Raw genomic sequence first — 26,499 nt, forward strand, 5'->3', positions numbered from 1 at the left:
TAAATAAAAAATGAAATTATTTAGGATATTAGAAAAAGAGAAGCATGGGAAAAGCGCTTAAGTAGAATGGAATGAGGCGGAGATGGAAGTGATATTAAACACCGTTGCCCCAAATGTAGTGATATTTTTAAAGAGCAGAAGGAGGTACAGAATTTGTCTATGTTGATATCTGCAAAAAGAGCAGAGGTGACAACAGGGTGAAGTCCCCTGTGTGGAAGTATGCCTTGTTTGCTCAGGAGAGGTCATGAAGGGCATTCCAGATAGGGCTTGTAAGCATCATTAAGGACTTTGGCTTTTGCTGTATGACACTGGGCAGTCCTGGAGGTTTTTGAATAGAAGAGTGAACATATGTTTTGGCAGGGTGCTGTATTGTCACCAGACTACAGATAAATGCAGGTTAGCCAATAAGGAGACTCTGAAAGTATCAGGATGAAAGATGATGATGGCTTGAATGAGGGTGTTGCCTGTGGGGAAGGTGAAATGTCATCAGTTCCTGAACCTGTTTTGAAGTTCCAAACAACAGGAGATTGCCTGATGGTTTGCATGGAAAGTAAGAAAAAGTCACGTTATGATTCTGGGATCCTCACTGTCATTCTCCTTCGTTTGTAGCTGGAAAGAGTTGCGTAAGCCTAGTTTTCATGAAAGTATGGAGGGCCTTAGGAGAGGGGAGAGTAGCAAGAGACAGAGGCTGTTTGGGGGTAAATAATGGAGGTGCTTCCATACCCCAAGAATTTCTCACTTTGTTCTGAAATGGTGAGGACCTGATCAAATACTTCTTAAAAAAAAAAAAAAAAAACCTGAGAAAAACCATGATTGTTCTTTTGGTTCAGATGGCATTTTGCACCCATCCTACCTTTTCCTTGGGTTGTAACATTCACAGGAGAACCTATGAGTCAATAGTACTTCTGGATACTTGCCCAGAGGGGAGGGATGGCAGAGGGATAGGTAAGGAGGCTTCCTTTTGTAAAGTAGTTTAACAGTTCAGCAATGCGTTGATTGAGCTGGAAGGGATGAAGGCTGCCAGCAGCTGTCAGGGTCCTCTTGCTTATAGGAGTCAGAACCCGAGGAGCAGGGCCTCGGGGTTGCCCGCAGGTTCTGTGGAGGTGCTGTCCCAGCCTGGCAGAGGGCGCCTGCAGAGCTGGTCAGGAGGCCAGGAGGCCACTGCAGCTGGGGTGCTGTGCCCATACTCTGTGGTCTCAGGTTCTGGGCAGCCTGGGCAGGGCTGGAAGTGGGCAGAAGGAAGGAATGGAGGAAGAGAGGGAGAAAGAGAGAGGAAGGGAGGAAGTAGGTGGGAGTGAGGGACAGAGGAGATGGGAGGGAGGAAGTAGGTAGAAGGAAGGAAGGGAGAGGAAGGGAGTAGGAAGTAGATGGAAGTGAGGGAGAGAGGAAGGAAGTAGATGCAAGTGAGGGAGGAAGAGAGGAAGCAGGCCGAAGGGACGGAGGGAGGGAGGGAAAGGGAGGGAGGAAGGAAGCAGATGGAAGTGAAGGAGGAAGGAAGTAGGTGGAAGGGAGGAAGAAGGAGGGAGTAAGGAAGTAGATGTAAGTGAGGGACGGAGGAAGGAAGTAGGTAGAAGGAAGGGAGGAAGCAGGCGGAAGGGTAGGGCAGAGAGGCGAGAGGGAGGGAGGAAAGGATAGCCGGCTTCCGGCGTGACATCACCGGAAGTGCTTGCAACTGCCCTGCCGCTGAGGCTGCGCGCGAGGCGCTCAGGATGCGTCCTGGCCTCCTCCAGGCCCTGGCCTCCTGGGTGAGCCTCAGCTGGCCGGGTCCTCCACGGCGGTGCTGCGGCCTAGGCAGGGGCCTGCGCATGCTCCAAGGCCCTGGGCGGCGTCAGAGGCCCGGAGACCAGGGTCTTCGCAGCCAAAGTGTGGGAATAGCCGCCCACCTCTGTCGTCTGCGGTCCCTGCTGTTCTGGCACCGTGCCAGGGCTGTGCTCCGTGTGGGTGGAGGAGGATGACTGGAGGGATGACTGCACCGACCCGCGGGCTGTGGGCTGCGCACCGCGAGAGGGATCAGGGTGAGAGGGAACCCGAGTGGGAGGGACCCCGAGTGGGAGGGACCCCGAGTGGGAGGGACCCAGGTGGGAGGGACCCCGAGTGGGAGGGACACCCTGTGGGAGGGACCCTGTGGGAGGGACCCCGAGTGGGAGGGACCCGGGTGGGAGGGACCCGGGTGGGAGGGACACCCTGTGGGAGGGACCCTGTGGGAGGATCCCGAGTGGGAGGGACCCTGGTGGGAGGGACACTGTGGGAGGATCCCGAGTGGGAGGGACCCGAGTGGGAGGGACACCCTGTGGGAGGGAACCCGAGTGGGAGGGACCCGAGTGGGAGGGACCCGAGTTGGAGGGACCCGAGTGGGAGGGACACCCTGTGGGAGGGACCTGAGTGGGAGGGACCCGGGTGGGATGGAACCCGAGTGGGAGGGAACCCGAATGGGAGAGACCTGGGTGGGAGGGACCCGAGTGGGAGGGACCCGAGTGGGAGGGAACCTTAATGGGAGAGACCCGGGTGGGAGGGACCCGAGTGGGAGGGACCCGAGTGGGAGGGACCCTGTGAGAGGGACCCGAGTGGGAGGGACACCCTGTGGGAGGGACCCTGTGAGAGGGACACCCTGTGAGAGGGACCCTGTGAGAGGGACCCTGTGAGAGGGACACCCTGTGGGAGGGACCCTGTGAGAGGGACACCCTGTGGGAGGGACCCTGTGAGAGGGGCACCCTGTGGGAGAGACCCTGTGGGAGGGACACCCTGTGGGAGGAACCCGAGTGGGAGGGAACCCGAATGGGAGAGACCTGGGTGGGAGGGACACCCTGTGGGAGGGACCCTGTGGGAGGGACCCGAGTGGGAGGGACCCTGTGGGAGGGACACCCTGTGGGAGGATCCCGAGTGGGAGGGACCCGGGTGGGAGGGTGTTGGACCCCCAGGATTGTGCGCGCCAGCAGGAGCAGGAGGCCGCGGGGTTGGCGGCCTCGGGGCGGCCTCCTGGTTCTCCAGTTTGCTGGCTGGTGTTGCTCTGCTGGTGGCAGCAGCACTTTGGCTGTAGGCCTGGTGTACACGTTGAAGGAAGAGTGGCTCTTTTTGTTACTGTGCCTGAACAAGTGTCCTGCAGGGGATTGAGAGTATTTCCAGGGTTGGTTTAGTTAATCAGGATTTATTCTGAGCCGGGTGAGGTAGTGTGGCCTTTCCCGAGAGGGGAAAATGGTGGCTAGCAGTATTCTGAACAAAGGCAGTAGCGGTGGGTATAGGAAAGGCCAGAATAAGTCCAAAGTGCCATGGAGGTAGAATGGACAGCCATCAGCAGGCATTTGCATTTAGGGATTGAAGAAGAGGGTGGATTGGAGGATGGCTGAGATATGCAGGTTAGGTGACTAGGAGGAGAAGGATTTCACTAAAAGAGGTGGGGTACAGAGAGGGAGGAGTAGAGATGGAAGGACGATAAGGTATAGTGATGCTGAGAATTATCTGATGGTTACTTGATTTTTTGTTTGTTTTTTGTTTAGAAGCTAATGGTATAGATGTAGAAGTCATCCACAGAGATGTTACAGTTGAAGAGATGGGGGTAGAGAAGACTTTGAAGGAAAAGAATGTAGAATGAGGATAGAAGAGAGAAAATCCCAACATTTAACAGGTGAGTAGAGGATACTAAGCTAGCCAAAGATATGTAGAAGGGATATTCAGAGAGATAGGAAGCCAACCAGCGCTTTGTAGTTCTAAGTTTTAATCTGTCAGTTTATTAAATTTATCAATTGACCAAAACTTGTTTTATTTAGACATTGAATTGATTTTGACACCAGGCTCCAGTCAACTCCCCATAGCATCCTTGCTAGAATTTTATTGTATTAAAAACTTTATGGTATTTTATATTGGATGGGTTAATTTTAACACCTTTTGAGGATTTCCATGAAGTTCTATTTGGTTGATTTTCATTTCGTTTTTCATAGAGCAGTTGGTCTGCTTACAAATGTATTTAAGTAAATTGATTATTGGCTAACGGACCTTTTTTGCTGTGTTATGTAGGAGAAATTTCCAAGAAAGTATGGATTCAATTAGCAATATCTGATAATACTGAGACCCAGGAAGATGAAGACTGGGATAATCAAGTCTAAAACTGAAATAATGATACCTAAGAATTTGGAGGAATTTTGGTTTTTGCAAAAAATAAGTGGTTTCATTGCAGTGCCAGGGGCTGGAGTCATGAGGCAGTGACTAAGGAATGAGTTAGAAGACAAGTCTACTCTTTTTACTTTGTTGGTAAAAGAAAAGAAGAAGGTGTGTTGGGTTTACCAGGTTTGAAGGAAATTTGGCTGTTGTTGATGATGATATTTCAGGGTTGGTGGAAATGTGATCATATTAGAAATCTATTAGCAGGGGCTATATTTTGAAGACATGAATGTAGAAGGGGAATATTAAGTGAGCAAGGCAAAAAAGGAACTGAACCGAGAAGGAGAGTTAGCTGAGTTAAGAGGGGATGGAAAGTGGGTAGAGGTTCAATGAAATGTCGAAGTGGAAAAATAAAGAGTCCTCTTGGGGGGAAAAAGAGGTCAAATTATGTGTCACAGGATAATGATGTGTCTGAATGCTCAAGAGTAATGAGCAGCCTTGGCTTGGCTGCTGTGGGATCAGGATAGGGAGTTGTCTAGGGGAAATGAGAGAATTGGCAGGATTGCATTTTAAACTGTAACCTGTTAGAAATGCTAGTGAAGAGAACTGGATGTTGAGTTCCCTTGTACTGGGTTTACACAAGGAATTCTGTGGTGCTCACTGAGGTGTCAGTGAAATAACTGGCAGAAGTTTTCAAACTTAATAGGGAGGCAAAGTTAATTCATACGGTAGAGAAACAAACTGAAAAGAAACCAGAGCGTACAACCGAGAGCACAGACCGGCTCAGGAGGGATGAAAGGAAGAAAGATGTGAGGATAGGATAATGTGTTCAGAGAGGACTTTTGTCACAGGAGGGTGAGAACGGTTTTTCTCTTGTCCGTGGTTCAGAACGACGATTGTTGACTCATAAGAAGGAGTATAGAATCAGTTAATTGTGTTTATTCTAATTTAATAGATGAACTTGAAGGAAGAGTAAATATATATTACTAGGATGACAAATGCTTGTGAAATATGGTATATATATATAGTACTGCTGGTGATAGTTGTAAATTGTGGTATAAATGCACGTCATTTTAAAGGGAGTGATGCATAGTGTGAGTTGACTAGTAAATAAAAATCTTGTTCATATAAATATTTATTACATAGGCAAAATTGGTTTTCAGTTAGCAAGTGCAATATTGCTCTAAATATTTCAAATTTGTTTTAAAATGATTTTTAAAGCCAACATTTTAAAAAATAATTATTTTTGGTGAAGTAGTTCTTATAAGACATTTTCTTTCTCTGTGCTGGTTTGAGTGGGGTGACTGTTGGAACCCCACTGACCTAACGTGACCCTCCCCTTCTTTGTATTTAGAGGTATGAATGTCGGCCAATATTTGAAAGCAGTCTTAATCCTCTTCCCAACTCTCAAGCACCTTTTTAGTGGAGCTAATGTAAGAGTTACATGTACTTTTCTAAAAAATTGCTTTTTGTTTAACTCTTCTAAGTGGAGTCAGTGGCCTCACAGCTCCGAAAATATAACTTCAGCATTCGCTTGCATAATTAAGAGAAGTTGTCATATGCAGCTAAGTTGCCTTTAAAAGAACAAAAAACCTCTCTTAAGGTTGGATTTCATCATAATTAGTGTAATATGTTGGATAGTTTGTTTTGTTAATAAGTTGTTCAGAGCTGCTTAGCTCATAACTCTAACCTACACCCTCACAATCACACACACCTTCCTTCCGTTGGGGTTCACACAGTAATGGTTGAAGTGCCAGAAACTGTCAGCTGATAAGATAAGAAGCACATGTCCATTGCCATAAGTCTGGGGTTCCTCCTGGGCCTGCTGACGCACATAGTCTTCTCCTGATGTCAAAGGGTTGATAAGCAGCACCTTGGCTCTTTTCCTGAATTTTGTGCCAGAGCAGGGGAAAAGACTCTTTGTCTGAAAAAAAAAAAAAAAAAAAAAAAAAAAAAAACTCTATTGAGATTTTTTCTTTTTTAAAATTATTGCGTTTCTTGACTGTAAGCCAGATCCTTGTCTGTTTAAATAGTTTAGTATTATTTTTGAATCATTTGGCAGAAATAATGTTTGTTAGCAAAAATGTGGTTAATTCATTATGCATAATATTCTATGATTTGTTGCCCCTTAGAAAGCTTCACATTTGTTATATTTTGGTGAGAAAATAAATGTGACAAATTTGATAAAAAGGGTTGTTTAGTGGGCCTCATGGAAAGTTCTTATACTCTGTGCATTTACCCCTGTCTTAATAAATCTGTGCAGGGGGAAGCTAATCACAGACTAGCATCATTTCAGCAGCACTTAACATCTGATAAGCTGTTTATCTCAACATGCCTATTAGCCTTCACAGTGACACATGGAGACATTGTGAATTCCTGGGATTGAACTGTTCAAGGCTGATGGTTGTCTGCTGCTGCATATGCCAAACATACTAATTCTACTGGTGAAAAACAATCCAGACACAGAACGTGCTCTACAGCCAAACTGTCATTACAGAGATAAAGTCTCAGTAGTATATCATCCAGTAGAATGTCTTCTGTAACTATTTTAATGGCTCATTATGAAATCTAAAATAACAAAGATAAGAATAAACCTGTAATTTTATGGCTACCTTGTTAAAAAGGGGAACGCAAGGTGTGCATATTAGAATGAAATATCTGAAAATCTATACAACTAGTACATCGTATATCAGAAGTTACTAGTCATTAATTGTGCTACCAACTCAGGTTAAGAAATTTGGCAGGTTTTTCATTATAGTCTAAACTTAATTTCAGAATATCCACTTGTTGAGCAAAGTTAGCAGTGAGAATTGTGGTTTGCAGTAACCAGTATCTACACCCAATTAGAACCATAAAGAAGGATAAAATCCATATTTTAAAAATGAAAATGCTGAGAAGAATGGATATCTAATGTCTTTGGTTTTGTTTTCAAGGAAGAAAAAAAAGAAAGGTTCGAGAATTTTGAAATAACCACCGACTTCTTTCAGTGTCATTTTTGATTTAAGATATTTTCTTGAGGCCACTTTTGTAACAATGTAGTGTTGTATCTTTTGTTGAGTAATGTTTTGTTGACTGAGTACAAACTAATTTTTTTATACTTAAGTGCTAGCAATAGCTGACATTTACTGAAAACTATTTTAAGCAAATTCCATGCATGCTTATTTAATCCTTAAAACAGTTCTGTGAAGTGTAGATACTATTATCTCCATTTTCCAGATGAGAAAATTGGGGCACAGAAATATTAAGTAATTTGTTCTACTGATTCAGTAAATGATAGGGAGTTGCATTACTCTATCTTTAACAATTACCATTTTATGATGTAAATTGCATGGCGCTAGAGTGACCAGAAAAATAATGCTTTCTTTAGCATTTGTTACTCACTGTCTTGAAGTGATTAATTGTTGGAGAAAGGAATTAGAGTTTTAGAGGAAATCAGTGACACAGATGAAACTTCAAAGAAAACCAGAAGTGTTGTGTTTGTGTTTAAATCTTTCCCAGTAGCTAAAGATAAATGAGTGTAATTCTGGGCTTTGCTGCTTCTGTGAAATAAGCTCATGTTAGTAATGAGCAAATTTAGATGCTTGTAGTCCTGCTCATAGAGTATGTTGGTCACCAGGGAGAACTTGGCTCACTCACTGTTAAGCAAGAACTAGCAGCTTTTTATGGTGCAGGGTTATGATGTTTGATAGCAGTGCAGCAAGTTGACTGTATAGTAGACAATGTGAAGTTACCCAGCTGTTAGGAGCAAGTGGTGGAAACCTCTGAGGTATTTGCAGCACTGCTTCACACAGTGTAGCATGCCTGTGGGTTATGAGGAAATAACAGAGGCAGATCACCTGTACTACACACTTAAGAATGACAGTGTTTAAAAAAGGTATCACCAGTTTGCCTAAAACCAAACATCTGGGGTAGTGGTGGATCCTGTGTAGTATGAGTATGTCTTAGCTGGGATCAAAATAATGAAATTTCTAGAAGTAGTGAAGTGCCCCCAGTATGATTATGAATTCCTTCTTTTACTCTCATTCAATTCCAAAGCATTTGTTGAGTGTCCAGTGTGTCAAAGTGTAGTGGATTCTATATTTGCAAATTTGTCTATTCACTCAAGTTTATTTGTGATTTCATAATCGATACTAGCTATGCTTGCACTGTCATTTTTGCATGTGCAGAGCATGTAGTGATTGATTGACAAAAATATTGTCACCAAAAGCTGGCAAGAACCTAGCTGCATGTTTCTACTAGAGGCGGTGGTTTTATATTTGCAGATTTGGTGTTTGTGTTGGTTTTATAGAACATAACTACTACTGACAATAATTGACTATAATCAGTAGGCTCAGGGGATAAGAAGATGAATAAGATGTGGTTTCTTCCTTCAAAGATGATGTTATGGTGGAGAGAGACAAGTCAATGTTTAACAAATTGATAAACTGAAGGCCCTATAGAGCATAGATCTTTCAGCAGACTTTGAAAACTCTGTGTTGTATTGCCAGCTTATTATCTTCATTAAAAAAAATCAAATTATTTCCACTTTTAAAATGAAGTAGCATTTCCACTTTTAAAATGAAGTAGCATCTAAGAAGACAATTTTTGAAAACACCATTCATCTTAAAAGAAATATACTGTTTTCTTGATGCAAACCTAGTAACAAACCCATTGTAAAATTCAAGTCTGTGCTTTTCAAAATATATGCTAAAACATTATTATATGCACTACATTCTTACTGAGGGATTGTTTCATTTATCATGATTATTTCTCCTTGTTCATTGTACTAAATTTAAGTATTAGAATATTATAATCAATATGTATATTTCAGATCAGATTGATAATTTTTATTTTTGCATCTCATTTTTCTAAATAATATTTTCCAGTTATTAAAAAGATTAATTTTCCCTTTTAAATAATTTCCGAAACAAGTATAAAATTTTTGGATCAGAGAGTGTTAGTTAAATTGTGTTTCTTCAAGATTCGCATGTTGAAGTTCTAGCACCCAGTGCCTCAGGCCTCGTGATCATGGACCTCTAGGTCATGACTGTTTGGAGATAAGGCCTTTAAAGAGACCATGAAGTTAAGATGAAACTCCACAGGGCAGGGCTCTAAACTATATGACTGTATATTAGTTGCAGCGCTAGCAAACTGGTACTCTCTTTTCTGAAAATCAGAATGTTCTGAGTTCAAAGTACATTTTAATTTCTGTCCTAATTCTTCTTGGCTATTCACTGTTTTATGTGAATATAAATGTGTTTATATTCACTTGTATGTGTAGCTCACATTAGAAAGTTCTTCCTGCTAATTTTTTTCCTCCTCAGAAAACAAAACTATACACCTCCCATTGGGGCCCACCTCCCAACACTTTCATGAACTGGAAACTTAACCCCAGTGCAACAGTGTCAGGAGGTGGGGCCTATTCGGAGGAGTTAGGTTCTGAGACCTCTGCCTCCTGATGGATCAATGCCCATTACTATCGGGCTTGATGCTGGGAAATTGATCTCTTGCTCTCTTTTGCCCTTCTTCTATGGAAAGATGCAGCAAAAAGTTGCCACTACTGCCAAATGTGGACCCCTTGATTATGGACTTCCCAACCTCCAGAATCCAAAGTCAATGAATTTCTGTTCATTATAAATTACTGAGTCTGTGTTTGTGCTCTTACGGTAGCACAAAACAAGGTGAGGCAGCAACTTTTATAAATGTGCAAGGAATTGGTGAGGAAATGTCATATACCTACATAACCACCTTTTACTTTATCTCCCATTATTTTCTAGTTTTTTTATTGTATATAATGTAGACTGCCCTTTTATCTCTTGAGACAAATTGCATCTCAGAGTATTCTTCTGTTGACATTACGTTTACCTCATTTAGCATTAATACTTGAAGGAAATGTGGGGCAGAAAAATGTCTTAAGGCCAATATTGTCTCCAAAGAAAAATCAGCAGCATGGAAGGATCCACCCACAATGAATGACATTCTTCTGGCTCAGCCCCTGTGAAGAAGGCTGCTCTGCTTCTCTCGTCTGTGGTGTAAGTGTGTGATTCCGGCTTGGCAGAGTACTGTCATCGTACTTGTGGTGCCAGCTATTGCAGGGAAAGAAGGCATGTTTTCCTCCCTTTATGCAAATGCTTAAAGGGTTCTTTTTAATGAATCATTTATTAGGTATAAATCATATGGAGAACTAGTCTTTAAAACATCTGCAAATTTGATTTAGTATTTAGAATAAACTTTGTGTTGAATTCTTTTGTAAAGCCGAGATCCTTTTTTAAAGCACATAATCTCATCTTTTTAGGTAAATTAAGATTGATTTTTAGACCCTAGGTTTGGTTTGTGCTAGGCTTCCATTCCCAGTGTCATCCCCCCTCCCGTTCCTGGTACTGGGAATTGAATCCAGGGACACTCTACCACCAAGGTACATTCTTAGCACTTTTATTTTTTATCTCGAGATAGGGTCTTGCCAAGTTGTCCAGGCTGTCTCAAACTTGGAATCTTCCTGTCTCAGCCTCCCAAGTAGTGGGGATTACAGAGTGCTAGGATTTCTAAAGTCCATTCATTTGGTAAGATTGATTAAGGAGAGCGTAGTGTGTCGAATGCTTGACCTGCCACCCTCCAAATGATATGTCCGTGTCCTGAGCCCATAATCTGTAAATGCCACCAATTTGGAAAAGGACCTTTGCAGGTGTGATTAAGTGCAGGATCTTGAGATGAGATCATCCTGGATTACTCCTGTGGGCCCTACATCCAATGACAAGTGTCCTGAAGAGGGAACAGGAGATTATACAGTTAGAAGAGGAGATGGCACTGTGACCACAGAGGACAGAGTAAAGTAAAATGGCCACAACTAGGGAAATAGTAAGAAACAAGTTCTCTCCAGAGACTATGAGAGAATGCATCTCTGCTACTTAAGGCAATCGGGTTGTGGCCATTTGTTCTGGCAGACGAAGGAGGCTGATGCAGAGAGTGCTCCCTCTCATGCCTAAGTCCTCCCTCCGAATACCATCACAGCTGGGATTAAGTTTCAACATAGGAATTTTGGAGGAACACAAGACATTCAAACTATAGTAGACACTTAAAAACAGTGAAGTCAAGATTACTTTTTAAGTGGATTGATAAAGTTGGAATATGTGCTTTAAGTAGTAACCCAGTCCTGCAGTACTTGCGAGAGAAGAAAGAATAAAAAATTCACTTCCCCATGTGGAAAATCCAGTGTGTATTTTGTTCTTACAGCGTGTCTCACAATAGAGTAGTAACTTCTCAGGCACTCAATAGCTGTTTTCCCAGTGTCACTTATTGGACACACATAGTTCTGTGTACTTTGTGGTGCTAGAATACTTTTTTCCCCCTAAGTTCTCTTTCTCAAGAAAATGTCAGTTTTTAATGACATAGGCACTTAGTATTTGTTGACTGATTTAATAACACCTGTGTATTGTAACAGAGCCTCTACTTTTTGTCTTTGAGGAAATAACCCTATTAATTACTTAGTTCTTTAAAAAATAACTTAAAGAAACCCTTCTTCAACAACTGCTATGTGCTGGGTATTGTTTAGGGCAGATGGTAGAAAGGGAAGCTAGAGACCCTGAACTTTCAAAGAAATTGGAATCTTGAGGTCAAAGCAGACAAATGCATCACTGAGAAGATGAAGTAAAAGAAGGAAACATGGGGTAAGAGCTTGGATTTGGATTCAGCATGTCTTGGGTTTGATCCTAGTGTTAGCCATGATCAGCAATATGTGACCAAGGGTTATTTACCTCTTGGGACCCCACACATCATTGAAGTAGATCGATAAATTGCCTGGCACCTCCTAAACAATAATTCATGATTTTTTTAAGTACTGGGAAATGAAACCCATAGTTCCTGAATGTGTGGAGGGTGTGGGGAGATTGGGAATGGTTTCATAGTAGCAGTGTAAATAGATACTTCTGTGGAAGGGAACAGAGACAGAAAAGCACTATCAGAGTGGGATCAGCATGCCTAAGGACACAGGTACAAAAATAAAATTTGGTTGAAAGACAAGATAGTTTTTCTGAGCAGTTTTTAACTTATGGCTAATTTTTAAAAGCAGTTTTGAATGTCTCTTTTACCCATTGTTAGTTATAAGCAATTTAACCTCTGAATCTTAGCTTCTGTGACTGAAAATTGAGGTTGATGAGAATATCAAGAGCCCCTCTAGTGTTGCTCTAAGGATAACTGCTTTTCCAGCATCTCACAGATAGACCTTCTTTCCCAGCTTTTTGTTAAGTAGACTCATGCAATATTTCATCTTTGGTGTCTGGCTTCTTTGGCTCAGCATTATGTGCATCGCTCATAGGACAGCACACAATGGCAAATAGTTCATTCCCACTCCTGTGTGGTATTCCGTCCTGTGAGTATGCTCACTTGCTGATTGATTCTGCCATGGACGGGTGCTTGGCGATTCTGGGTTTTGGCTGTCTTAAGTAGTACTTCCTGGAACATTCAGTATTATTTAAGGCTTCTGATAGGCATAAGAAAGCATTTCTGAAAGGTGGAATTCCTGGGTATAGGATATTCAGGTATTTACTTGAGTAGATGCTGCCACACAATTTTCCAATCTGAGTGTACCATGGCATTCCCAGAAGCAGTGTTTTAGAGTAGGGATGGAGTTTTGAATTGCTGATTTTGCCATATTTCCTTTATAAAAACTGGGTTTGATTTTTATTCCCCTGCCTTAGAAACACCCTTACCAGACATCTGTTGCTGTTTTAGTCAGCGTTTTGTTGATGTGACCAAACTACCTGACAAGAACAATTTAGAGGAGGAAAAGTTTATTTTGGCTTACAGTTCAGACTCTCAGTCCATGGTCAACCAACTCTAACTTTGGGCCTGGGTGTGCAGAGCCGATGGCAGAGGGGCATGGTGGAGGAAAGCAGCTCAGAACCTGGCAGCCAGAGAGCAGAGATGGTGTGGGAGGGAGAGCAGGTGAGCGAGTGCACACATGCTTAACCCTCCGCTCACCAGAGACAATGCAGACCCGAAGTCATGCTTCCAGTAATCTCCTCCTCTAACCACCACCACCTGCCCGCCTCTAGTTACCACCAGTTAACTAAGTGAGAGGGGGAAAGTTTTTGGAAGAAAGCAATCAGGACGTGACAGTCAGGAAGCAGAGAGAGAGCGCTCTGCTACTGGGGACAAATACAAACCCCAAAGTCACGTTCCCAGGGTTGTACTTCTTCCAGCCAGAGCCCACCTGCCTGCTTAAACACTTAGTGTCCCGTATCAGTGGGCTAACCCACGGCACTCACAGCCTAACCATTTCACACCTGAGCATCCTCGCATTGCCTGGCGCATGCCTTTGGGCAGGCCTCATTTCTGTGTGACACTTGCCTTCAGAATCAAGTGTCTCAGTGCTTCTCACGCATTGCTATTTGATGCCGGCTTTTCTCCACATCTTCAGCTCCACTCAGCCAACTGAGGTCCTGTTGTTTTCACGTCCATGTTGTCTGGCACTCCTTTCTAGACTCTGACCCCACAGTGTTACCTTTGTCACGGTGCCTTCTGTGTTCTGTGTTGCTGAACAGATCCTCAGTACCTGTTCAGACGTCACCTCTTCCTGCAAGTCTCTTCTCCCACCAGCAGGACTTATGACCCATGCGTCGGACTTCCTCTTAGATTCTGAAAGCCTAGGGAAGTGAGGACAGCAGTGTCCCACCTGGTGCACACTGTGCTTAGTGGAGGTTCACTGAGTAGTAAACACTTCGTAGCTGTAAGGTGAGCTGCATTACCCCTGGCTTGCTCCACTGTTTCACAGGTGAAGTGAGGTCAGTAAGGCGCCTGGGGCTGTGGCAGAGATCCTGTGGGTGCTCATGGCCGAGTGCCTTTATTAACCTGATTTGTCTTTTGGGGGAAAGGTCTCTGTTTACTGCATGGTTTACAGTTCTAACTTCTTTGTGAAACTGTCAGTGATTCCTTAAGGCAGAGTGCCTGGTATTTAACTCAGCCTTTTTACTAATTGAACTGGGACTTCTTTTTTTTTTTTTTTGCCTCAGTTTTGTGGTCTATAGAAAGGAAGGAGATGGAGGGGCAAGAGGAAGAGAGGAGTGGGGACAAGTAAAGAAGGGGGGAGAAAGGAAATAAATGCTGTGTAGATTAATGTATGTAATAGCACAGAATAGATGCTAGTACTTTTTAAGTGCTATGTAAATGTTAACTATTATGATTTTTGTTAGTACTGAACTACTTGTACACTTTACTTCCTAATACGAACTTAGCACTCAGTGTTTTCTGTTTTGTATTCTTGAACATTTTATAAAACATTTCTAAGATGATAAGTTGAGAACAGGGACTATATCTTAAAATGTCTTGTAATGCCTGAGTATGCAGAAAACACAGAAGTACTTAAATACTTAGTGATTGGTTTTCTGCTACTCCATCTGTTACAATAAATGTCCCATTCACTGATGAAGTGCTGCTATGTTTTGAACTAACACTACTTTTTCCTTTCTTTTCTCAACTCTTTTTAGTTCAGATCAGTCCTGTTACATTTGTAGAACATCTGTAACATAACATACCAAGACATACTACCCAGCAAAGAAGGTTGGGGAAGTAGTGTGATACCAGTAGTATATGTGGTGTTTCAAGATGTAGGCTATTGAATTGAAAATACAGTCAAAGAACAGTGTTTTGGTTTGTGATGGACCACATATTTGACAGTGATCCCATAAGATTATAATGGAGCTAAAAATTTCCTTTTGCTTAATCACGTGGTAGCCAGTCATGTAAAAGGACAGCACATACAATCACATAGAGTACATAACGCTTGATGATGATAACTAGTTATTGGTTCTGAACTGTATACTTCTATTGTCTTGCTAGAGTATACTCTCTCTACACATACAGTTTACTGTGAACAGGGTGCTGCGTTAGGCTGGTAGCAGCCTCATCTGTCTTGTACTTGTCTCATTCTTGACTGCACCAGGAGGTCATATCTGGTAACTGAACACACAGTCGAGGTTTGTGTAAGCTCCTCAGTGTGTTCGCTCCAGGATTACATTGCCTTACCATGTGTTTTTCAGAAGCAGTATAACTGACAGTGTCAGTGGTTGTTTAGTATTTTTACTGTGTGACTTTATTATAGTCATTATTTCATGACAAAATCATAATCTCATTAAACGTTTGGCCTTAGCTTTTTTTCTTTCCAGAATATTTCCGGGAAAGCACAAATTTATTTTTATGATGGAAATGATTAGGAAAATAAATCTGATTTTTAGTTATCATGCACTTAATATGCAACTTTTCTAAGACATTATGTAAAGATTCATTCTTCTTTTTATAAGATGAGTATGGTTTGTTATTTGTGTTTAACCAGTTCTCTTGTCCCTTGTTAGTCTGTACATTTATTCATGTTTAGTTAGCTCAAGCTTCGCAGCAGGTGGCTTTCGGAGGGGTGCAGTGCCTGTGTGGAATCACCAGCGCTCTGACTCACCCTGATCTTACCCAGGCTCGGCTCATCAGTGATGATGCTGACTTGTGCTGTACATTTGAAGGCATGCCTTTCCACTTAGGACCTGCTTGTTTAGTGAGCAGTGTGACCCTGCCTGGCAGGCCACTCAGAATGGTGCTTGGTCAGGAGAAGATAAGAACAGAGAGATGCAAAACTTGGAGATAGCTCTTGTGAAACCAGACAAATTCTAATAAAAAACTTAGGCTTCCTATTAGATACCTCCCAAATGTCCTGTATATTTATCATGCCATGTACCAGTGCTTCCTCAACTGTTGAAGTGTGAACATTAGAGAAGCACGCCAAGGCAGGAGTATTAAGCAGGTTTTATTTAAAAGTAGTAATTATACAGACTTCCCCCGGGAAGGAGAAGGGGGCCATGGCCAATGTTCTAGAATCCCGGAGAAGTGAGCACACCCTACATCCTTTATAGATTAAGGTCTCTTTTGTTCTCCAGTTCTCTCCCCGCTTATCTCTCCTTCCTGCCTTAGTGACTAGGCCTGGTTTTGCAGGTGAGATGCAAAAAGTGAGAAGTGGTTGGGCACAGGGAGGGCCAAAGTGATTCAACCAGGCAAGGACCCAGGGGGCATTAATTAGCAGCTCCTTACCTGTAGTCCCTGACAAGCTCAGCTAAATTTGGTAATCATATTGATTCTGGAGATCCTTGACATTCCATTCTCTCAGGGGCAATTTCCAGAGGCAGATGGCTTTTATGGCCTCCATTTCCTCAATTTGACCTGATCCCCTGTTTCTACACTAACGGCCTGTCCCCAATTCTGGCTTCATTATCATCATGCTATTTAATGCAACTTACTTAATTTTGTTTTTATTTTCTGATCATGATGAAGACAGATTTTTGTGTGTGCATGTGAACAATTTCATGGGTTTAACGTATGTAATTCTAACCACAAGCATGATACACAGAAATCCTGACAGTCCAAAGAAATCCCTTTTATAGTGACATCTTTCCTTTCCTAATTCATGACAATTACCAGCTTGTTATCTGTTGCTATAGTTTTGTCATTTCCATAATGTCATATAAAGGGAATTATACATCATGCAATCTCTTTTCTTTATAGATCACCCAGCTTCAACCATTTTGTTATAGCAATAGAAAATAGAGTAAGGCACACAAGATTATAACCTATTATCCTCAAAGGTTACTTTAGTGTTCACTCTTGGTGTTGTACAATCTGTGTATTTGAATAAAAGCATAATGACATGCATCTATTGTTGTAGTAAATCCTCTACACTCTGTTTATTCATTCTTTTCTCCTACCTTGTGGCAGCCACTAATATTTTTGCTGTCTCTATAATTTTGGCTTTTCCAGAATGTCATATAGTTGGAATCATATAGTATCTAGCCTTTTCAGATTGATTTCTTTTATTTAGTAATGTGTGTAAGTTTTCTTCATGTCCTTTTTCATAGCTCGATAGCTACTTTCTTTTTATTGCTGAATAGTATTCTATTATTTGGACATACCACAGTGTTATGGTTTGGATCTGGAATGTCTTGGAAAATGTCATGTGTTGAAGGCTTGTCCTATTAATGCACCAGTGTCTGGAGGTGAGGCTTTTGGGAAGTGATTGGATTATGAGGACTCCAACCACATCATTGTATTTGTAAGGGATCCCACGAAAACCACGCCAGACATGGGAAATCACATAAGGGAGTTTATTAAGCAAAGTGTCTCCCTGCAGGGTAAGAGAGAAAATGAGAGGAAAAGAAAGGGAATGAGAAAGGGCGTGCGCTAGAGAGAGTGGAAAAGCGAGGAGGATAGAGAAAGTGAGTAGGAGAGAGAGAAGCATGAGAAAAGATGGCGATGAAGCTATCTTTAAGAATTCCACCAGGCTAACGGGGGACCAATAACGGAGAAGGATACTTGCAAGCTGACTGATGAACCCATAGCTAGCTAGGATGTTCAGAGACTGACAAGTGGTTGGGAGGTGGGGAAAATGGCTGCACCGGAAAGAGCAGCTTTGTATTACATTCCCCCGTTTCTGTTTGTATAAGAAAATCTTTTGTTCTTCAGTTCTTTCTGAAGCCTTCTCTCCCCTTCCTGCCTGAGTGACTGGGGCTGGTTTTGCAGGTGAAATGTGAAAAGTCCATTTTCCTTCCAGACTTCCAAAGGCAGATGGTTTTCATGAACTTCATTTCCTCGATTTGACTGATCCCCTATTTCTATATTAACTGCTTATCCCCAATTCTGACTTCATTCACCCCTCTAATTTTAGGAACTCCTTCACTGCTGTAGGGAAAGGGGGTGATAACCAATCTGGCTTCTTCGAGCTGGAAGCGGGCAGCGTGGGTCAAGCAGTTTGGAGTTCTCTTTTTCGAAATTGGGTCAATTGAGGGGTCCATGGTAGAAGTCCGGTTGGGGAAGAGCAGGTTGTAAAGGCATCTGGGGATGGGTGCTTCTATGAGAGAAGAACAAAAAGACATGAGTACTGAAATGAGATTGATACAATATAAATGTTGCAGAATCTGGAACATGCCAATGCATATCATAAAGATGACAGAAGTCAATAATTCCTCACCAGGGGGTAGAACTGAGAAGTTGTTCCCATAACAAGGCCTAGCAAAGACTGAAGAGATAAGGCCTTTATTTGGGAACTTTAACATTGTCCAGGTTATCAGGAATGTAAACACAACATTTAGTAGAGATCTCTATACTTCTGTTACTAGCAAACATAGATTAAGCCTATTTGTGTCTGTAGGCCTTAAACTGACTAAAACTTCTGATTCTGGCAGTCTCTCTTGATAGTTATCAGGCATATTTGCCTAAGAATCTCTCTTTTGTAGCTTTGAGTCTTTATTCTAGTGGGCTAACACAAGTGTACATCTTAAGTTACATTTAAGTATTATTTCTTTTAAATGCCCAAGAATGGCTATATTTTGGTTTTAACTGTTTTGCTAAGTGTTTAAGATCAAGCTGGTCAAATTGACCTGTTCCTGTCTGTTAAAGAGTCAGCTGAGTTCCCACAGGGGTCACTCATAGAGAACTTAAGAGCAGCTTCTTAGCTCCATTAGTGCCATTGGTTAGGCAGGGTCTCCTGGATGAGGTGGCTTCCCTTGAAAGCACCAGGGATGTCTCCCTTTTTCCTTGACCCTCCTCTGCAGCAGGTGCACAGAGTGTCTTTTCTTCTAGTGGCCTCATCAATCTCCTTGATCAGGAGGTTGTGTGACCCAGAGTTGCAAACCTCCTTAGAGAAGTCCTCTTGTTCCCTGGGTTCAGGCTGACTTTGAGGGCAAGAACCAAATATGGGCTTTTCTTGACGTCTGTATTTAATCGCAATCTCTAAGTTTGATCTTAACCATCAAGCAAGTCAGTCTCACCAGTCATAAAGCAAGAGTTCTGGGCTTTAACTTCAATGTCAGTTATTTAACCCCTTTTATCTAATTGGGGTTTACATTATCTGTCCTATAGATGATGGCTTACTATTCCAAGTTAATTTACGGTGTTCGCTCTTGAAGCAGTACTTCTGCAAAATATTGATCAGGCAACAATTAGAGTTTATAAGGAAAATACAAAATGGAATCACCAATAATAAAACAGTTTGTGCAATAGCTATCTTGAATTTTGGCTGAGTTATTCATTATATCCCCTGTTTGAGATCACAGTAATCTTTACAACAAACATCAAACTTTTGAACACAACTTTAAATGAGTTAAAGTCTGGTTTACTTTGGAGCCATTCTAATGTGCAGCAGGGTTATCTCAGGTGAGGCGTGGCTTTTAGCTCTGATGGAAATGCATAAAACTCTAAAGAGTTATGTCAGCAATCTTTATATATGTGCAATGTTAGGTTCCAAAGTTACTGTAAGGTGGGCAGGAACCAGAGAAGGGAGCTGATGAAACACTGGTTATCTAGCAAAAGGATTCCTTCCTGCCCAAGAGCTGTGTGCCTGAGATCAATGTACTGCCACAGCAGTTAGGCACCTTGTGCCCCTGCACAGGAGCACTCCCAGGCACCAGGCATGCCATAGTCATGAGGTCAGAGACCCCAGTCTCAGTCACTGTTGTCCCATTTTTGCTACTGCACATTACACTCTTTCTTAAATGTCATTTTAAGAAGTTTACATATATTGACTCCTGAGTCTATATGAACATTAGTTAACACAATTTAACATTTATCTAAAACATGAATTAAAGAAAGGCTGAGAGAGCTTTTAAGTTTCCTTTTGTGTGGCAAAGTAGTAAAATGCTTTCATGCTTAACCTTTTAACAAATCAGGCTCTCAATAACTTTTAGAAATGCATTTAACAAATTTTACATATACCCTATTAATGACAGGTCCTATACAAAACATTAAATGATAGGTTTACCATTACAGACAAGTTTAATTTGAAGAATAGCAGCTTGATAAATTTTCTGCTTTAAAGGCTTATATACTTGGAAAATATGAACACATTTAGTATGCAAAGAATAATGTTTAAGTATGGTACCCCATGGAATAACTTTGTAAATTAATCAATGTCTCTAACAAACATGTTTGGGTAATCCTATACATGTCAATTCTAATTCATTCATCTTATTGTAAAAAAACCAAGATATCAGAAAAGTGTTAAAAAAAACAAGATGTCAGACAAGTGTAAACAGTATTTGCCATCTCTTTCCTGTTGAAGAAAAGTCCTAGAAAAATTGATGTTAGACATTTTATAAATATCAACATTTTATTAGTTTAACCACCTTGAGACTTGTGAGTTAATTTTAAGGACATTTTACTTCTATCAGTTTACCCAATTTAAATTGAACCCTTTTAAATCACATGAATTAAAAATATTTAGATCCATTTTTAAAATTTAAATTTTTATGCGCGCTTATATTTAACACAAAAGCAAAGGCCTTGTAATGCTTATCTCCATTGCAATGTAACAGATGTTTAAATAACTCTAGAGTTGAATAAAAAGAACTGATCAAAAATCATTAACCTAGGTATGTAGGATCAAAATTGTGAGCTCAAAAATATAGCATTTAAGAAAAACAAAAGTCCTAGAAGAAAAATGATAATGATCATTAATTATAGCATGAGAAAATGAGAAAGAGAAGAGGTGAAAGGGAGAGAAAAAGTATTCTGAGTTTCAGCCCAGGAGAAATTTAAAATGGACACTTTTTTCCTTGGGTTTGAGACTGGTTTCCCACTGAGCATTCTGGCTTCCTCCATTTACATTTCAATGTAAGCCTTGACTGAGATCTGGATCTGAAAGGGGCTAAAATGTTCTAGCAGAAACTTGATGCCTAGGGCATTTTAACCCTTTTTCCTGGTTAGTAATCAGTTCAGGTTTGGGCGCAGAAAATTGTGAAACAATTATCTCCCACTACTTGTGGGGAATAGGACTGCTCATATCATACTCCTTACAGGGACATGCCACTGATAGTTGGGCTGGTTACTCCCTCCACACCGGTGTATGCAGGATCTTGCGTTAGGGGGACTAGGTGGGCTGGGCCAGGGAATGGAAGCAGAAACAGAACAGGATAAAGGAGATAGAGAAGCAGGGGAAGACAGAGAAACTGGGGCCGGGGGCAGGCCTGTGGGAAAAGCCAAGAAGCAAGAAAGAAGAGACTTGAAGTTAAGGAATCCCTTTCCATATGCCCACTCGCTCACGGAAGCTGTGTGCCATTACACAAAGAAATTTTGATGACTTTAAGCCGGGGGTCAGGCGAAGGTTTTCCAGGGTTAAATCTGCCAGATTGGAGGACCCAGATCCCATGGTGGGGACTGATACAGCCAAGTCTGTGGCCAGGGTGTCCCGAGGCCAGAGTATTGGGCTGGAGATGAGGGGCAGCACATAGATTGTGTCGTCACACAAGCACCAATGTGTGTGCTGGGCAAAAGCTGAGAAGGGTTTGAGGACCTGATATCAGGGTTTTCAAGTATGACTGCGTGAGCGTGAGATGAGCCTCAACCCTGAGAGAGAATCTCCACCACAAAATCAGGAATCCACCCGGCAGTTAAGACCGACTAAGGGGCCAGCCATAACTATAAAAGTTGTGGCTGGAGGTACCCCCACACCTCAGCCGCCTCGAGAGCTCCGGATACTCTACTGTTGCTTCTCAGGTTAGCAGAGGTGTGTTTAAGTGGTCTCGAGTGGGGACCTGTCTAAGGGAACTCACCAATCTGAAGTCACCAGTTGCATGCAAAAAGTTAAGCGTCCGGGTGAATGGAAGGTGGGGCTGTGTCCCTGGGGCACTGGGGCTCAGATGGGGTTCCTGGGGCACTGTCTCAGATTAAGAGACAGTGAAGAACCCATCCCGAGTTGTGGCACCAATGTAAAGGATCCCATGAAAACCACGCCGGGCATGGGGAATCACATAAGGGAGTTCATTAAGCAAAGTGTCTCCCTGCAGGATAAGAGAGAAAATGAGAGGAAAAGAAAGGGAACAAGAAAGGGCGTGCACTAGAGAGAGTAGAAAAGTGAGGAGGATAGAGAAAGTGAGTAGGAGAGAGAGAAGCATGAGAAAGGATGGCGATGAAGCTATCTTTAAGAATTCCACCAGGCTAACAGGGGACCAATAACGGAGAAGGACACTTGCAAGCTGACTGATGAACCCATAGCTAGCTAGGATGTTCACAGACTGACAAGTGGTTGGGAGGTGGGGAAAATGGTTGCACTGGAAAGAGCAGCTTTGTATTACAGTATTAATCCAAAAATAACTGAATGGATGACTGGGATGTGGTAGAAACTGTAGGCTCTGGGGTTTGGTTGTAGGACTCATGCCCCTGGCGGAGTGCCCTGGAAACATGTTCTTGCCTCTGGCCCCTTCCCCTGTGGTAACCTGTGTCCCCCTGCCACGAGCCGAACATCTTTCCTCTGCTATTCCATTTCACCATGATGTTCGTGCCTCACCTGTACCCAGAATAATGGAGCCGGGCAACGGTAGACTGAGACCTCTGAAGCCATGGAGCAAAATAAGCCTTTCCTCTGCTAATGTGCTCTTCTCTAGATACTTGCAATAGTGATGAAAAGCTGACTGATGTACACGGTTATCTGTTCACATGCAGAAGATCATCTTGGTTGCTTCCAAGTTTTTACAATTATGAATAAAACTACAAATTTTTTTTAATTAAAATATTTTTTATTTTTACAAACATATTTTGATTCATTGTACACAAATGGGGTACAACTTTTCATTTCTATGGTTGTACACAATGTATATTCACAGCATTCATGTAATCATACATATGTATAGGGTAATACTGTCTGTTTCATTCTACTGTTTTTCCATCCCCAACCTCTCCCCTCTTTTTCCTCTACACCATCTAAAGTTCCTTCCTTCTTCTCTTCCCCCCATCACCCCACCTCGTTATATATTGTCCTGCACTTACCAGAGAAAACATTGGGCCTTTGGTCTTTTGGGCTTGGCCTATTTCACTTAGCATGATGTTTTCCAACTTCATCCATTTACCAGCAAATGCTGTAATTTGATTCTTCTTTATAGCCGAGTAATATTCCATTGTGTATATATACCGCAGATTCTTTATCCATTCATCAATTGAAGGACATCTAAGTTGGTTCCACAATCTAGCTATTGTGAATTGAGCTGCTGTGAACACTGATGTGACTGCATCACTGTGGTATGCTGATTTTAAGTTCTTTGGGTATAAACCAAGGAGTGGGGCTAGCTGGGTCAAATGGTGGGTCCATTCCAAGCTTTCTGAGGAATCTCCATACTGCTTTCCAGAGTGGCTACACCAATTTGCAACTCCACCAGCAATGTATGCGTGAGCCTTTTCCCCCATATCTACGCCAACACTTATTATTGCTTGTGTTCTTGATAATAGCTGTTCTAATGAGAATTAGATGAAATCTTAGGGTGGTTTTAATTTGCATTTCTCTAATTATTAGGGATGATGAACACTTTTTCATATATTTGTTGATCACCTATGTATCTTCTGTGAAGTGTCAGGCCATTTTCTTAGTCCATTTATTGATTGGGTTCTTAGTATTTTGGGTGTAAAGTTTTTTAAATTCTTTATAAATTTTGGAGATGAGTGCTCTGTCTGAAGTGTGTGTGGAAAAGATTTTCTCCCACTCCGTAGGCTCTCTTTTCACGTTATTGATTGTTTCCTGTGCTGAGAAAAAACTTTGTAGTTTGAATCTATCCCATTTATTGATTCTTACTTTTATTTCTTGTGCTATGGGGGTCTTGTTAAGGAAGTCTGGTCTTAAGCCAACGTGATGGAGATTCGGACCTACTTTTTCTTCTGTTTGGTTAAGGGTCTCAGGCCTAATTCCTAGATACTTGATCCATTTCAAGTTGATTTTTGTGCAGGGTGAGAGATAGGGGTTTAATTTCATTTTACTGCATATGGATTTCCAGTTTTCCCAACACCATTTGTTGAACAGGCTATCTTTTCTCCATTGTAAGTTTTTGGCAACCTTGTCTAGTATGAGGTTACTGTACTTATGTGGGTAAGTCTCTGTGTCTTCTATCCTGTACCATTGATCTACCTGTCTATTTTGGTGCCAATACTATGCCGTTTTTGTTACTATTGCTCTATAGTAAAGTTTAAGGTCTGGTATAGTGATACCTCCTGCATCACTCTTCCTGCCCAGGATTGCTTTGGCTATTCTGGGTCTTTTGTTCTTCCAGATCAATTTCATGATTGCTTTTTCTGTTTCTATGAGAAATGTCATAGGGATTTTAATTGGAATTGCATTAAATATGTATAGCGCCTTTGGAAGTATGGCCATTTTGAGAATATTAATTCTACCTATCCTAGAACATGGGAGATCTTTCCATCTTCTAAGGTCTTCCTCAATTTCTTTCTTTAATGTTCTGTAGTTTTCATTGTAGAGATCTTTCACCTCTGGTTAGATTGATTCCCAAGTATTTTATTTCTTTTGAGGCTATTGTGAATGGAGTTGTTTTCCTCATTTCCCTTTCAGATGTTTCATCACTTATGTATAAAAATGTTTTAGATTTATGTGTGTTGATTTTTTATCCTGCTATTTTGCTGAATTCATTTATAAGGTCTAGAAGTTTTCTGGAGGAGTTTTTTGGATCCTCTAAATAGAGAGTCATGTCTTCAGCAAATAATGACATCTTGAGTTCCTCTTTTCCTATTCGTCTCCCTTTAATTTCTTTAGTCTCTGTAATTGCTCTGGCTAGTTTTTCAAGTATGATGTTGAATAGAAGTGGTGAAAGAGGGCATCCCTGTATTGTTCCTATTTTTAAAGGGAATGCTTTCAGTTTTTCTCCATTAAGAATGATGTTGGCCATGGGCTTAACATAAATAACCTTTACAATGTTGAGGTATGTTCCTACTATTGCTATTTTTTCTACTCTTTTGAGCGTGAAGGGCTTGTATTTTGTTGAATGCTTTTTTTGCGTCAATTAAAATAACCATATGATTCTTATCCTTAAGTCTATTGACATGATGGATTACATTTATTGATTTATGGATATTGAACCAACCTTGCATTCCAGGGATGAACCCCACTTGATCACGGTGTACTATCTTCTTAATATGTTTTTGGATGCGGTTTACCAGTATTTTGTTAAGGATCTTTGCATCTATATTCATCAACGATATTGGTCTAAAATTTTCTTTCCTTGATGTGTCTTTGACTGGTTTGGGTATGAGGGTGATATTAGCTTCATAGAATGAGTTTGGTAGGGTACCCTCATTTTCTATTTCCTGGAATACTTTGAGAAGTATTGGAATGAGTTCTTTGAAGGTCTTGTAGAACTCGGCTGAGAATCCATCTGGTCCTGGGCTTTTCTTCATTGGTAGGCTTTTGATGGCTTCTTCTATTTCATTGCTTGATATTGATCTGTTTAAATTGTGTATGTCCTCCTGGTTCAGTTTGGGAGGATCATATCATATGTCTCTAGAAATTGGTCAATGTCTTTGGTATTTTCTATTTTGTTGGAATATAGATTTTCAAAGTAGCTTCTCATTATGTTATATATTTCAGTGGTGTCTGTTGTGATATTTCCTTTTTCATCACGAATTTTAGTAATTTGAGTTTTCTCTCTCCTTCTCTTTGTTAGTGTGGCTAAGGGTTTGTCCATTTTGTTTACTTTCTCAAAGAACCAACTTTCTGTTTTGTCAATTTTTTGAATTGTTTCTTCTGTTTCAATTTCATTGATTTCAGCTCTGATTTTAATTATTTCCTGTCTTCTACTAGTTTTGCTGTTATTCTGTTCTTCTTTTTCTAGGACTTTGAGCTGTAATGTTAGGTCATTTAGTTGTTGACTTTTCATTCTTTTCCGGAATGCGCTCCATGCAATGGATTTTCCTCTTAGTACTGCTTTCATAGTGTCCCAGAGATTTTGATATCCTGTATCATCGTTCTCATTGACCTGTAAGAATTTTTTTATCTCCTCCCTGATGTTTTCTGTTATCCATGTTTCATTCAATAGCATATTATTTAGTCTCCAGGTGTTGGAATAATTTGTTTTTATTTTGTCATTGATTTCTAATTTCATTCCATTATGATCTGATAGAACACAAGGCACTATCTCTATTTTTTTGCATTTCCTAAGGGCTGCTTTGTGGCATAACATATGGTCTATTTTCAAGAAGGTTCCATGTGCTGGTGAGAAGAAAGTGAATCTGCTCGTTGATGGATGGACTATTCTATATATGTCTGTTAAGTCTAAGTTATTGATTGTGTTATTGAGTTCTGTGGTTTCTTTGTTTAGTTTTTGTTTGGAAGAGCTATCCAGTGGTGACAGCAGTGTGTTAAAGTCACCCAGAATTATTGTGTTGTTGTCCATTTGATTCCTGAAATTGAGAAGGATTTGTTTGACGTACAGGGATGCACCATTGTTTGGGGCATAAATATTTATGATTGTTATGTCTTCCTGATTTATGGTTCCCTTAAGCAGTATGGACTGTCCTTCTTTATCCCTTCTGACTAACTTTGGCTTGAAGTTCACTTTATCTGAAATAAGGATGGAAACCCCCGCTCTTTTACTGAGTCTGTGTGCGTGGTGGGTTTTTTTCCCATCATTT

At 41.2% G+C, this 26,499-nt stretch overlaps 1 protein-coding gene across 3 annotated transcripts in view; it reads left to right on the top strand.

The window, feature by feature from the left end:
* Pde10a (phosphodiesterase 10A) overlaps nucleotides 1–26,499 on the top strand; it is a 289,793-nt gene that overhangs the window by 67,976 nt on the left and 195,318 nt on the right. The window contains exon 2 of one of the 3 annotated variants that reach the window (XM_047559022.1): nucleotides 3,495–3,622. The exons of 1 other annotated variant lie outside the window; for it this stretch is intronic. In XM_047559022.1, the coding sequence (XP_047414978.1) occupies nucleotides 3,586–3,622 (37 nt within the window). In that variant the 5' untranslated portion in view covers nucleotides 3,495–3,585. Of the gene's footprint in view, nucleotides 1–3,494; nucleotides 3,623–26,499 lie in introns of those variants that run through there. One more of the 3 variants, XM_047559023.1, reaches the window with a different exon arrangement.

This window comes from Sciurus carolinensis, chromosome 7, assembly GCF_902686445.1.
Source record: "Sciurus carolinensis chromosome 7, mSciCar1.2, whole genome shotgun sequence".
Taxonomy (NCBI): domain Eukaryota; kingdom Metazoa; phylum Chordata; class Mammalia; order Rodentia; family Sciuridae; genus Sciurus; species Sciurus carolinensis.